The following is a 14,837-nucleotide window of genomic DNA, read 5'->3' as shown; positions in this document are numbered from 1 at the left end:
GGGGAACCCACACTGAACTGTCAATGAAGTTGAGATGTTGATGGCTATTTTACAAGGCTGTGATTCTATGAACTGGAAAATGTGTAATCAAATTCCACAGGATTTGGGAAATAACAAAGTTTATTTGTGAATAGTAAGTAGGACTAAGTGGATGTTATGCCTTTGGATATGAACAGTCTATAGGAAGAACCCATAGAGAATAGTTCCCACCCCCAGATTTGATATATGCTTGGCAGTGAAAGAATCAGGGAATTGATTTGAGAAATAACTTTTTCCAACATAGAATGATGAAAGATATTGAGCTCATGGAATAGTTTTTCTTCGACATAGTCAGTATATCCATAAATGAAGCAAGTGTGTGTGTGAGAGAGAGGGGGGGAGAGGGAGGGAGGAAGGGAGGTCGAGAGAGAGGGAGAGAGGGAGAGGGAGAGAGAGGGAGAGAGAGAGAGAGAGAGAGAGAATTAACTGAAAAGTTGATGACAGAGATGCACTGATATAGGTGTTCAGGATTTTGACAGCTGGAGAACAGAATCCTCTCCAACTGGAAAGAGGAGATTCTGCAACCATTGAATTGCAGATAACTTCTTTCCACTGCTTCTCCATGCACAGTGGAATGTTAGTGTAGGAAGACTTACAACTCTTTAAGGTAATTAAGAGGCATAAACTCCATGAGTAAAAACACTAACTTTGTTGTAAGGTAGCAGTAACTGAATCTGAAAGTAGCTTCCTCCCCGTCACCCTTTTTGGTTCAAGAAACTAGGCAGGATCTCTTTTGATATATTTGCCATACCCCACTGTTTCTGCACTCATCTGACTGTTACCTAGTCTGTGATTCCTCTTCCTCCTATCTTTCAAGGAAGTTTTGACAGACTATTACAAGCACTTTCCCAAAGAAACCACTACTTTGAAGTCTAAATACATTGGAACAGCTTCAGTTTATGTCAGTAACATAATGGACTCTTGACCATGAAGCTGTATATCCAGTGAGTAGCGGGAGGGAGATTTTAAAATCTGGGCAAGGGCAACAAAATCTGGGCAAGGGCAACAAATGGCTTTTTAAGATTAATCTGACTACTGTGTCATCCATCTGTAATTCGGTTATTATTTCTGAAATTTAAAATGCTGGCTGAATTTATTTACTGACCTAAGCCACTAATGTGCTTTCTGTGTTTGTACTTTACCATATTCTGTGAAGCCAGCCATTGCTCTTTGGAAACCATTGTTTACAGTTTAGTAACTTAGCCAACTGAGGTTTATTTCAAGAAATTATATCTATCATGTGAGCATGATAGAATTTATATATATATATCATGTGAGCACAATTAAAATGCTACAAATTTTCCAGGAAACTGTTGAAAGCAAGAAGGAAAAAAATCAAGAGTTTTTCAAGTGGAATCAAAAGGAACATGTAATTTTATGAAGGGTTTGACATTATTAATATTATTCACAAAATGAAAAGATCCTGTCTGCAGGTTCTACAAAGTCTCTAAATTGGCCTTTTCCTGTATAAGTGTGATAGAGGAATAAAAATTAACTGGAGAAGTAAAACTTTAGGCAAGGAAGTTTTTCACTTTACTGTTACTTCTGCTGTGCTGCTTCAGCTAACCGAAATGTGTGGTGTACATTTGCCAGTTAATCACTCAAGAACAACAAAATTTCACAGGACACCTGTAGTTACCTTTAAGCATTTGTATTTTATTGTGTGTGGTGTACATGCAGATATGGCTAGATCAATCACCACAAATCTTGAGTATAGAAAATAGGGCTGATTAGAATAGGAACAATTTGGCTTTATGAAAAGTCAAGACGGACATAGTCGTCTCAGTCAGTCAATCTACCCTGCCTTTAGCTGTTCGCTTGAACTGCTGTTGCCAAGTGAACCAGGGTTCCATTTGCCTTGCAGAGGTGTTTGCTCTAATTGCCATCAAAACAAAGCATTTCTTTGAGATCTGCACAGACCTAGTTTAAGAAACACAAAAAGACATCCGTCGGCTGTTACAATCATGCATGCATTTATTTTGCTGAATCTATGTACGCTGAAAAAAAAATTAGCCACTTATGATGGACCTTCAGATAGCTCATATTTTGATTTCTGTGATTGCTAACAGATATGCAAAGGAATATCACTTCATCTCTGTAAAATCGACAATTGTCACTTATCTTTCTCCTGTTTATTGTGCTGCAGAAAATTTACTGCATGTAATACAAACCAATAATTAATGTATGCTACAAGGAGACATATTTGTTCTGTTCCTTGCATTTTAGCCATATTAAAATACAATGTATTTTCTGGTTGTTGTTTTTTTTTTTATTATTACTATTATTATTATTATTATTATTATTATTATTATTATTATTATTATTATTATTATTAGTTTTCTTTCTGGAATACCAAACTTTCAAGAAATATATTCCCTAACAGTTCACATACATTAATTATGTAATATGAAAGATGATTGGATTTGTCACTGCTGAAACTGTTTAAATTGCCCCCACAACTCCATTTTGCTCAGTATTATTATATTGTTTCAATAAAATTTTAATTAGATTTTTATACTTTGCATTCTGCTTTTAGAACCCTAGACAGCAGGATGTTCAATTTAGTGAACAAAAACATTCTGTATAGAATAGACATAGTATCATTAGACAGTTGAATAAACTAAAATGTTTATCACATAGACCACCTTCACAATAATAGGGGGGGGAGCACATTTTTCTGTAAATTGGCATCCAGATCTTCTGTTTTATCTCTGAAATCGGTCTTACATCCTTGTGAAAGTTAAAATCTCATAGACAGATTTAATTATGGCAAAATTTCATCTCTGAATTCTAAGTGTTTCAAATGGAATTCCAAATGGAAACAAGCTTTACAATAATGATATGCTATTAAACAAAATAATTGAATTGAAAATTGATTTTCAGTCTGATAGTAATATTTTTTCCATTTTAGCAAAATTTATCAATAATACTTGGATCCACTGACCTGAGAATAATTACCCAGATTAAACTATCATGGATAGAAATGCACAAATAAGAGTTTGAAGGAGATTCTAACAGCCTTTGCAAATGCCTCTCAGTTTAGATAATTCATTTGAGATACAAGAGACATGGGGAATTTACCTTCCAAACTGATTAATACTATCCAGGATTTAATATTGAATTGCATTTAGATCCAAGTTTAAATCTATGACATAACTACGGCAAAGCTAAAACTGTAGGTATCATTAAAAATAGTGATGGGTACTGTTTGGATTTACCTTGAATTTACCTTGAAGCAACACTATTGAGTCCCTGTTTGAGAAAAAAACATGACACACAAAATGGCTAAGTGGAAAAAGCTAGTTCCAGATGTCTTGTGACCGATCTTCTCTTGAGACTGCACATGCATGTATACGAGCTACGGAAGCTAATCTTGTCTGATAGACCATTTTCAGACTCTATTTAGTGAACATTTCTTTCAACTGAGTGTATTTGACTTAGTTATTGATTGTTTCCTAAGTCCACCTGCAAGATATTCAAACTCATAGCACAACCAAGTTACATGGGGATTTTGATCCCCGCAGTACTAACCAAAGATCTGATTGGTAGCCTCTATATTGCCTACTTTGTTTACCTATAATGACTCCTCTCTCAAATATCTGGTGGATCAATAACTATTCCAAAATTTAAGAAAGAAGATAAGATTGATCTAGCCAATTTCAAGTCAATTAAGCTTCTGAGCATTAGTATGCTATATGCAAGGCATCTTTATGTAAAATTTCTTGATTGGTTAGCTGAAGAAATCACCAATTTTAGAAATGAACAATCAACTTTCAGTAAATATCAAAACAATTCATAATTTCTCCAAGGACTTACAAATCATTGAGGGAGACTTGGAGGTCTTACAAAGAATTCTCAGAAGCAGTTCTCACGATTCTTGCAGAGATAAGATAGTAATTAAGCTCGTATAAACAAAATTAGTATCAATATATAGTCATCTCTTACAAAAAGCAATAACATTTTAAGGGTTATTTTTAATTATATCTGTGTTTTATTATATGATAATCAGTTTTTAGGCAAAGTTGCTCCATCCTTAAGTTGAAACTTTCCCCAAGCTGGAAAAAAAAATTCAGCTGTACATTTCTGCCAGTTAAGGCACAACCAATAAAAAGGCTAGTAATACTTGTCTTATAGATATCGAGTAGTATGATTACATGTACTTTCAAAATATTGTAAAATGGATCTTTTATAGTCTATATTGTGTTGATAACATTCATTCATAATAGAACAAACTAAAAGAAAATGCTACAATTCAGCATTTATATTGTGGATTAAGAGTATGTACATATTTGAAGCAGGTTCATCTAGCATTATAAGGTTGGGGATAGTGTTTCTTAAATTTGTATCCCAGGTTGGGAATTCATAGAAGCCTTCTAAATTGCCTGGAGAGCAACAGAATGAGAAAAGTATTCTACTCAAGACTCAAGTGAAGAATGTGACTTTCAGCAGTTTAAACATTTTAATTATAAATGCTTAAGGGAATAAATACACTAGAAATGGAAAATTAACAATTCTGGGACAAAAGCTCTGTCCTTTTAGGATATCACTTCATGTCATTATCATTATAAGGGAGTATTCAAAACTGGACTTTTCATGAGTTTAACAGATGTTTTTCCATGTTATCACTTCTTTTATGCTTGTACGGAGTCTTTCTATTCCAGCTTGATTTCTGACCAAACATGACTTTATTGTTTTCTTGGCGTTGCTATGAACGTGATTTCCTATTGCTCTCCCTTGGATATTTTTTGAAATTGGTAGTCCAGACTACTACTACAGTTTGAGATTTCCTCTGATTCAAATATTAAAATGACCCAATCCTGCTTTTCTTGAAATCAACAAGGGTTGGCTCTGTGCTGCCACCTGCTAAGACATAATACATAGAAGACATACAAATAAGTGCAAACATACTGATGAACACTGCCAGCAATGTGTGTTTTTATTGTTTGCTGTTTTGAGAGAGCTTGCTATACAGCAACTAAAATCCTTTAGGAATAAATTAACTATATAAAGCAACTCTATATTGACATGAAAACAAAATGAATTTATAAAGGTCTTAGTAATTCTCATGAAACTAAGCATTGTTTTACATTTTGCATTCCTAAATCTGAATATAGGTGGAGAGAAAGCCACCCCCCACCCCCAAGGCTTTTAAATTCTCAAAACACTGTAGAATCCTTGACAAGTAGGAATGAAAAAACAAAGGAGAAAAATATAAAATGGTCAAGGAGGAGGCAACCCCTCACTCCTTACTATAAATAATTGGCCATTCAAAGCTAGAGGGCATACACCTTAGAAAATAGGAATTTCTTTAGATTCTTTTCATTGCCTTTATATTCTCAAAATCGTATTTCCATTCTTGACATTTTTATCCAAGCAGATCTTGGCAATGTTTGAGTGATTTATTTATCTCAATTCCTGGTGACAGCCACCACTTAAGTCCAAAAGTAATGCAGTAGGCAGTAGCAATTGCTTCCCAAGTATAAATGGACAAAGGTGCTTTTTGAAGGCCATGCCTCTGATTTGGCAGCCTCTTCTCTTAGTGAATAAGAGAAGGCAGTTTAAAGAGGAAGATATAGAACTTTTCCCCTCTTTGGTTATAAAATTATTCCTATTGAAAAGTACACAATTTTATGGGGCACATTAGCTACAATGGCCCTGGCATATGCTACAGTGCAACTGTGCAACTTCATCCCTTACTTTGATTCTTTGACATTTTTAAATCAACTGCCAGTAAGCATGCATTTCAACAACCATGTTTTAGACTATGTTTTGTGTTTATTACCATTTTTAACACAGTTCCAAGATTAACATTTCTGTTTTTATTTGTTCGCCTATTTTCATTGGCCTTAAACTGGTGGTTTTTAAAAAAGTTTAAATTATGGCAAATTCTGGTGGAAGCCATGAACTCCAACAATCTTTTGTGGCTCAAAGCTTTTTCTTTCTAATTCTGTATTCATGTGGTGTGATTTCTACATTCACCTTCCGTCCTGAATTAACTCCCAATAAAATTATGCATGATATATATATATATGGAGAAGTTTGCATTTTATTATTTTCTGAGGCATCACTGTACAATTTTACATCCAAACAACATGTACAGATTTCCAGCTGAATGCTTTTGCAAACTTATACTTAGGGCAAACATTAATATCTTATATGAATAGAAATTGTCCCCTGAAGTAAGGTAAGGTCAGATTCAGCCACATCCTGGATGAGTGGCTTTGCAGCAACATACATTTTAATCACTGAAGGAGCAGTACAAAATGCAAGAATGTTGGTCCCAATAGCTGTGGAAAGAAGTCAGTGACTGAGAAACAGATGTTGCTACATTTCTGGATATTAGATTCCAAATCCTGAATTCCAGTGATTGAGAACCAACCCAGTGTTGAATGAAAAACGAGTTTCTATTAAGAAGCAAGCAAGACGGTGCAAAAAGCAGACCAAGAAACGAAAATTGATATTTATACATTTCAGCTATGGTCTGCTTAGTTTTTAAAAGCGGGAGCGCGCGCCCGCGCGCGACACACACACACACACACACACCACACACACACACACACACACACACAGAGAGAGAGAGAGAGAGAGAGAGAGAGAGAGAGAGAGAAGAAACGACAGGCAGACAGACAGGTTGCTTGCTTCCTCTTCCTAATTTTCACTGACCTGCACTAAATGGGAATATAATTGAGAAAGATGGCGAAGTACAGCTGAGTTACCAAGCACTTTAATTTCATTCCCCGTGTCCCTCAGTAATACCAGTACTCCGGAAAAGTGAATGGGGACCGTCGCGTCCTAACTATACTGACGAGAAAATCCCAAAGAGTCGAAGCGATTGGCGAGAGAGCGCCGGGAAGGAAGGCGGGGGGAGCGAGCGGATAGGCGATTTTGCGACTGCTACCCAAGCAAGCACCAGCCTTCACTAGCCAGGGTGCGTTGGCGGGAGGCGCGCCCTCTCCCTTGCTCGTTCTCTTTAATTCAGCTCCTCCCCCCGTGGTTGTGGCTTTCCCTTCCATCAAAAGCCCGATCAGGAACGCCAGTCTTTTGGTGGGGGGGCGGGAATCCGAAAGAGAAAAAAGAAAAAGAAAGAAAGAAAGAAAGAAAGAAAGAAAGAAAGAAAGAAAGAAAGAAAGAAAGAAAGAAAGAAAGAAAGAAAGAAAGAAAGAAAGAAAGCACCGCTTTCCCTTTTTCTATCAGCTTCAAATACGGCAGAGTCGGAAACTTCTGTGGAGTTATTGGCATCTTTTATTATTAAAAAAATAATAATTCAAATCAATTAAAACATCTGCAGCGTCCCCCTTTCGATTTGCGCTCTGTTTTTTTGTTCATTTCCCCTTTTCCTCAAATCCGCGTTGCTTTTATTTTGTTTTGTTTTATTTATTTTTTTTTGTTTTCCCCCAACCGCTTCCTGGGAAATGGGAAAAGTTACTAGCCTGTACCCAGGGTGGCATTTCGCTTTGCTCGCCGCTCGGACCTGGCTTTTGATCCTTACTTTTGGCTTCATCGGAGCAGACATCACTTGCCGATCGTGCCGCTGGCAGGTGCAGCTACAGCCGCAGCCACCAGCCCGAGGATTATTAATGAACTTGAGGACGGCACGAGGAGGCGATGGGGCCGGAGAGATACCTGTGGATAAAAGAGGTGAGAAGCCCGCGGATCGCAGGCAAGAGAGGGCGGATGCCGGCAGTCCGATCTCGGCGGCTTCTGCCGGGGAGAAACATGCCGGGATGGGATCAAAGGGTTGGATGGGACCGAGCAAAGTGACCGGCGAGCTGCCAGAATTTCCCCCGATCCGACCCAGACTATCTCCTCCGGATGTTGACAGGCCCACCCGCAAAAAGTTAGCCTCGGCTCCCGCTCTGTTTCCAGCGGGGAGCGGAGGGCGTCGGGGGGCCAGTTCGGAGGCCGGCCGGAGGTCCGGATCGGCGCTCCTGAGCCGGCGGAGAAAAAATAACCGGAACGATCGGAGGAGGAGGTCGAGTCGGAAACCCAGAGGAGCTCCGGCTGAAAGAGACGCGCCGTTGGAGAGCAGGGCGCGGGCAGCGCCGGAGCAGCTGCTGGCAAAAGCCACGCGCTTCCGACAGGAAGAACTCAAATTGACAAGCACGACCTTTGCTCTCACTGGAGATTCGGCGCATAACCAAGCCATGGTGCACTGGTCGGGCCACAACAGCAGTGTGAGTAGCCATAACAATTAAGCAACAGACCACAGTGCACAGGGCAGGGAGATGGCGCTCTCCCAGCAAGCATTAAATCCTTTCCCTGCTGTTTGCTTTTCAGCAAGATGTAACCCGCTTTCCCTTTCCTCTGTGTTGGAGATGATGATGATGATGATGATGATGAATGCAACAGCAATTGATCATAACAGTGGCAGTAGTAGCATTGGCTCCTTTTGGAGGAGTTTTCTCCCCCCCCTTTTTTTCTTTTACAATCTTATATTTATTGTATCTGAAGCGGCTTCTAAGGGCTTCCTTTTCCAAGCAGAAAGTTTCTTGGCTCTGCTTGGTAGTGCCTTGGATTGCATTGACCAAGAGATACAAATTTAAAAGGAAATCTTTGGCTAGGCTAAGGATTTCTGACATTATTGGGATAAAAGTGTGTGTGAGACCTAGTGTGGAATAAGCAAAACAAAAGTTTAAAAAAAAACATTTCGTATTTCAGTTCACAGATACGTTTTCTTGTTATCACACAAATGTCAAAATTTAAGGATTAAGAATTTAAGGCTAAGCAATGGAAATGTAGTAAAGCATCCTATTAGGAGTTAAAGCTCTCTATCAGCTGAGTAGTGTGTACTGATTGCTATCTACTATCCATTATGTTCTATCCATTGCTCTTCAGAAGAGATTTATCTTTATTTCCGTCCATGAATAAGACAATCTTTTCTTTTCCTTTTTACACTTTCAAACTTCAGGATATAAACTGCTTTTAGAAAGTGTATACAGTTATCTTCCTGGTGCTAGATCAGAAAGTGTTTCTTGTCTATATATTGTCACTAGTTCATTATTTCTCTAGCTTTCATTTAAGAGAGGATGTCACCTACAATAAAAGCTCATTAAGGGTCAGTGGTGACCAGAGGCTTACCTACTGTTATAATTTCCTTTAGGCTGCCCCTGATTCCTTTCCCATTCCTTCAAATTCCTTAAAAGAACATAGGTTTCTGGGTCAAGCCTCAGTATCCGCCTTTAGCTGTCTCAATTCATTTGGGTGGAAAACCAGAGTTTTCTCTCACCTGTTGTTCTTGGGTTTATCCCTATAGTTCAAATGAGATGTTTCTCTGTCTGTTAATTCAACTCTTACCTTGTAAGTGTCTTTACAAAAAGTAATTCTAGCTTTCCAAGATGTCCTGTGCTGCTATAATGAAGATCAATCCAAATGAATAGTTTAACTACTTGTTTAACACCAGTGTTTTGCAGATTGAATCTTGTTTTTTGGAAGAACTAGGATAATGCAGGCTGGAGTTCTCCATATAATAGCATCAGAGTTAGCCTTCTAGGAGAAATTAAAGGGAGACAAAGAAATAGAAAAGACACCAAACCCCCCTTCCCCCCCCAAAAAATGAGATAAAGGTGACTCTTATTCAGGGATATATAATTTTTCACAATCTTCTTTGCTCCTTTGTATTTATTTCTATTGTCCGTTTGCTAATTGTAAAATGGAGCTTAGCTATCTGACCATTATAAAGCCCTTTTTGTATGAAAGTAATATTACAAAATATTAATTTTACTGTGACTATTTATTATTTATATGAATGTCATCAGCACTTTTAGAGGAGTTAGACTTTATTGACTAAACTGTAATCTCATAAACTATTCAAAAACTTTTTAATCAAACCATACAAGCAAAAATCCTGCTTTGCTTGTAGAATTATAGGACCTTTCCCCTTTTTACTCATTTTGGCTATCAAATGTCTGATACAAATCCATTAAAATCAATCCACCTTGAACTGCAGACTTCTAAAGCTGATAGAACAAGTTTATCATTGCTTAAACAAGAAATGTCTTCATATCTTGCAATTTAAAAGTAGAATAAATTCTTGAAGAACAGCAGATTATGTATGCACTTTACATTAAAACAAGCTATAATTCTGATTATTAGGATTATAATTTTCCAAATTTCTTATTTCTCTTCATTGCTCATTTCCATGGGGGGTAGGGAAGTTCTTCAATTAATTTGGCTATGTCCTTTAATGCATGAAGTGTTTGGAGGCATTATCTACATAGGAGATATCAATCTTTCCTTTTCTAGTTGTGTATTTGTATTTGTAGAATGGAGAGCTTCAGCCATTCCTTAAATGGTTTCTCAGTGAATAAAATGAAAACAGTGCTGAGTCATTCTGTTTGGCTGAAGAAAAGCCTTTTGTAATATCTACTACAATCTTAAATAATCCTGTTTCTAAAATGAAAGTGACATGTTGCCTACAATTTATCATGTTAAGATTTTAAAATAAATTTCATTGTTGGCCACTTTCATCTAGGCTATCAGGACAATGTAAAAGGTTTAATTTATGTAACAAAACTAAAGGTGAGTTTTGCATCAATTGTTGAACAGTTGTTTTGTGTCTACAACCATAAATTACATGCTTGGTTTGACAAGTAGCGGACGTCATAGTGACACCAGCAGTGATGCAGTCTGGAATTATTTCCCTTAACATCTGCATTTTCTTTATATCTTACCAGGTCAGTCCACATTCAAATCCCATTTACTAGTTGTCCATCCACAGAATAGTTGTTGCTTATTTCAACATTTATCCTTTTTAAAATGCAAATAAAATGGAATTACCTGAATACAATAACCCAATCCACTTATGTTTTTCAGCAACTGATATTCAGAAGAATAGTTCTTCTATTACAAGACATCTTATATAGCTGTCATGACTAGTTGTTGTTTTGATTGTTTTATCCATCATAATTTTTTCTAAGTTATTTAGTTGTATGGCCATCACTATATCTTGGTGGTGAAATTGAGAGGCTAATGGTGAACTTTAATATATTTTTATTATCACTGATTACATAGCTGTCTATACAACACATTGGATTAAAGAGGACATATTTTAATGAAATAATGAGACTCCCAGCTAGTTAGCTTTGGAAATTTCTCCTTGATAGAGAAACAAGCATTTGGATTTATTGCTTGACAAGTAGTAGACTGACTCTAAGGTTTAAACTAAATATTTGACTGACCAAAAGAAATAAGAGGAATGAAAGTGTTTAAGAAACCAAGTGTAATTTTCAAAATTGGTGAATCAAATTTAACCAACCTGTAATTTTTTTGTAGTGATATTAAGCAGATTCATGAATGTGTGTATGAGTATATTTACGAAGGATTTTAAAAGCGTGTGTGATAATGTCTATGAATGGATCTTTTTTGACAGTTCTGAAGAATGTTGAATAAATAATAAATAATAACAGGCACTAGCTATTGTCACTGTCTCCAGAAAGTCTGCTTTTGGAGAAACTTATATTTAGAATTGAATATAATTCTTTATTGGCCAAGTGTGAATGGATACACAAGGAATTTGTCTCCGGTGCATAAACTCTCAGTGTGATAAACTAGTGGTTAGTTGAAATGGAAAGCCCATTTCAGCTATGAAACTTTGAAACTTTCACATCACTCAAAGTAGCCTACCTCACATGGAGGAAAGTATGTGTGTGAAATCCTTGAAAGAAAAGTGAAGCCACAAGTGTAATAAAGCTGTATTGATCAGGTATCAGATTTAAAACAAGGATCTGAGCTTTTAACTGATACATTAATAGTTCAGAATAGAAATAAAAGATATGCAAGACTAGATCTTCAATTTTCAGCTGCCATGTAGCCATTAAAGACTCACAATTGTCAGAAAAAATGGTAGTAATTATTGAAAGTTACAAAGACGGATGTGAATATTGTGATTGAATTTGCTTTTCTGCTGAATATTCCTTTGCAACTAAATGTTGACATCCAACAGAACATTATAAAGTAGTAACTATTGTTTAATATTTTTCATCAGCAGAATAGCTATACTTTAGAAACTGTTTCTTTATATTTTTCAGATTCAAGCATGGCTTTCAGGCTTGTTTGGAATTTTACATGTCTAACATTTATATTTAAGTTGTCCAAATCACTTTGATTAACAAACAAAAGTAGAATGAGACATATTTGTATCACGACAAGGCCCAAACAATGTATTCCCAAAACGATTAAGGTATTATTATAGTCCTGCCGAGGCTTCCCTATGTTCTCCTTAGAAGAACACAGCGAGTGCATTTATTGCCTCTTTTGTCACTTCTTCATTTCTGTTGTCCATGTTGTTGACAACCATGTGTTTCAAAGGAAATCCTCTGTCCTGTGGTGTCTAACTACAAAGGCTTTTAAGCTAATGTCAGCCTTTTGACTTAGACCAGGTTAGGAAATAAAGTGCTTTTGTTGCCCCCACATTTCACAAATGTGTGAAATTGTCCTGGCTTCTGGCATTTACTTTAGTTGCAGAGTGGTCAAAAGGTTTGAGTAAATGTTTTTTTTTTTCAGTTTGCAGTAATCTCTCCAACAGTTATGCAGTCTTCAATTAAATCCCAAGAAAAGATGTCATGATAGAATGTCTGCTTGGAGGTCTTTTCAGTTTAGGAAGCCTGGGCAATCAGAGAAGCTGCAGAATGATGGAGGGAAGTGTTAACATCAACAACCTTCTCTACCTTTCAGTAATAATGTGAACTCAAATTGCCAGCCAAAGGAAATTCTAAAAATATTCTAAAGTACCCTGAGAATAAGCAATTAAAACTGAAGCTTGTTTTGCAAAAGAACATTTGGAAGCTGGATAATGAAATTTTAGCACTGTACTTCTCTTCTGCAATGGCTGATAAGAACAGCAATGCTAAATATTTTTTCGTTTGAGGTTGACTCCTGGTGACTACATGGACCGTGCAAATCATTCCATGAGAGAATCTGACACGAGCAGATAACCTTTTGAAAACTTTGAAGCAGGTGCATCGAGTCTGTGAGCAATTACTCTGCCGTTATGAGGAGTCATCCAGATGGACTTTTTAAAAAAAAATTGCCAGCAAAACACCTTGGTGAACAATTTGCACAAATCTGATGAAGAGAAAATGATGGAAGATAGCTTGAAACTTGGGGCACACCTCTGGTTCCCCTCATTGTCCCCTACACATTTGTATGACATGGCTGTCATGATGTTACTTTCATTTCAACCTTCTCATAGTTGTCTTTAGGAGTTACAGTTTTAACTGTAACATGTTTTAGCATGTTTTTGTGACATGCTCCATCAATGACGGAGCAATGTGGTTGCTTACACAGTCAGGGATGGGATCTAGAATAAGTACTTCATATTACTATGAATTCATTTTATTCCATGGGACTTGCCCTTCAATTTAGCTTGGGTTTCAAGAGAGACTGGACACCTGGTTTATAATAAGGCATCTGCCCAGACAATGCCTGATACTTTCTGAAGCACACGCCAGATCCTATGTGGATTTATAAACAAGGCTATATTCTGCTGTCTGTGTAAGGCTGGTTCTGTCACCATCTTGGATATGCTACAGGTTTTCAGTCCTCCAAGATAGGACTTCCCATGACAATAATTTTATTGGTTTATTATTCTGGCACAATTTTGCCTGTTTTTCTACGGTTTCATGACTGCCCATAGGCTACTTTCAGGTCCTGCCAGTCATAGGGATAGAACAGGACTCCCTGCTAGCAATGCTATTATCTTGCAGCATTAGTTGAAGATGGAACAGACCTGCTACCAATCATTCTCTCCCATTTTACTGTACCACTTTTCTTTATGCCTGCAACCACTCTTTCTGAAGATAACTAGACTGACACATCACGGGCACTAAACTCCTCCATGTCTGTAACTTATTACTTAGGTAATTTGATACATGACTAAATCTAATGTTTCAGTCACCTGCCTACACTCATCTAACCTCATCCTACCCATATTTGAGAATGATTGATAGTGGTTCTCCTGCTGATAGATACCAGTAATTCTTTGTGGGAAGAAATAAAACCAGAGAAAGCCACCGATCACTTTCCTTAAATTGTTGCACCTTAAAATAGTAAGGAATTCATTAATCACCAGTCTCGTTAGTGAGCAATCATGGAAGTAGTTTTATTGTAGTTTGCTTTTTGGCCATCTCTAAGACTAGCCATATGGCTTGCCCTTAGCCTGTGGTAAAATACAGATAAAGTATGAAACTTTATGTTATTTGATAGTAAGCGTTCTGCTGTTCTTTCACATAGATCAGTGCAAAGTGGCAGAAAGTTGTAATTGACAAGATTTTATGGGAACCCTCCAAATTCTGTTCACTACCCTGTAGATAAAAGTGGCAACTTTTTCTGGGCCTGAATTTCAGGACCTAGGATATTCAAGCTCCTTTCTTTTTGTGATGTAAATTGGTAAATTTCTCTTTTTAAGACATCTGCACGGAGCATGATTTGCAATATTAAGGATGAATAATGGTAACTGACTGTTTATTTCCATATCACTGGGGTCTTTTTTATATACTTCATTTGTATTGTGTTTATTATTGCAATTCACCGAGAGAAACTGAAAATTGAAAGGAAGGGGAAACTGGAGCGTTGCTCTATCCCATCATAATAAATTTCAAATCTAATCCCATAATTAAACTTTATTATTTTGTAATTAAATTTACATTGATTGATGCAGTGTGTTTGAGACTCTTTTTTTAAAAAAAGTGAGAAGTTATAATCATGTTCCAGAACTCACATGTTGTGCAATTATAATTGTTTATAGAACAGTATCAATTTGATTATATACTTCTCAGGCTTAATTTTTTTTAAAAAAACAA

The 14,837-nt window shown here is 36.8% G+C and overlaps 1 protein-coding gene across 6 annotated transcripts in view; it reads left to right on the top strand.

The window, feature by feature from the left end:
- Positions 1–5,389: 5,389 nt before the first annotated feature.
- The window catches only part of LOC117678686 (VPS10 domain-containing receptor SorCS1), a 415,591-nt gene continuing 406,143 nt past the window's right edge, over positions 5,390–14,837 (top strand). For all 6 annotated transcript variants that reach the window (XM_087872866.1, XM_087872863.1, XM_087872868.1 and 3 more), the window contains exon 1: positions 5,390–8,213. In XM_087872866.1, coding sequence (XP_087728992.1) covers positions 7,452–8,213 — 762 coding nt within the window. In that variant the 5' untranslated portion in view covers positions 5,390–7,451. The remainder of the gene's footprint in view (positions 8,214–14,837) is intronic.

The sequence above is a fragment of the Pantherophis guttatus genome, chromosome 6, assembly GCF_059756535.1.
Source record: "Pantherophis guttatus breed Tessera chromosome 6, ASM5975653v1, whole genome shotgun sequence".
Classification (NCBI taxonomy): domain Eukaryota; kingdom Metazoa; phylum Chordata; class Lepidosauria; order Squamata; family Colubridae; genus Pantherophis; species Pantherophis guttatus.
The sequence above is the reverse complement of the archived record's forward strand: the minus strand, read 5'-3'. Positions and strand labels throughout refer to the sequence as shown.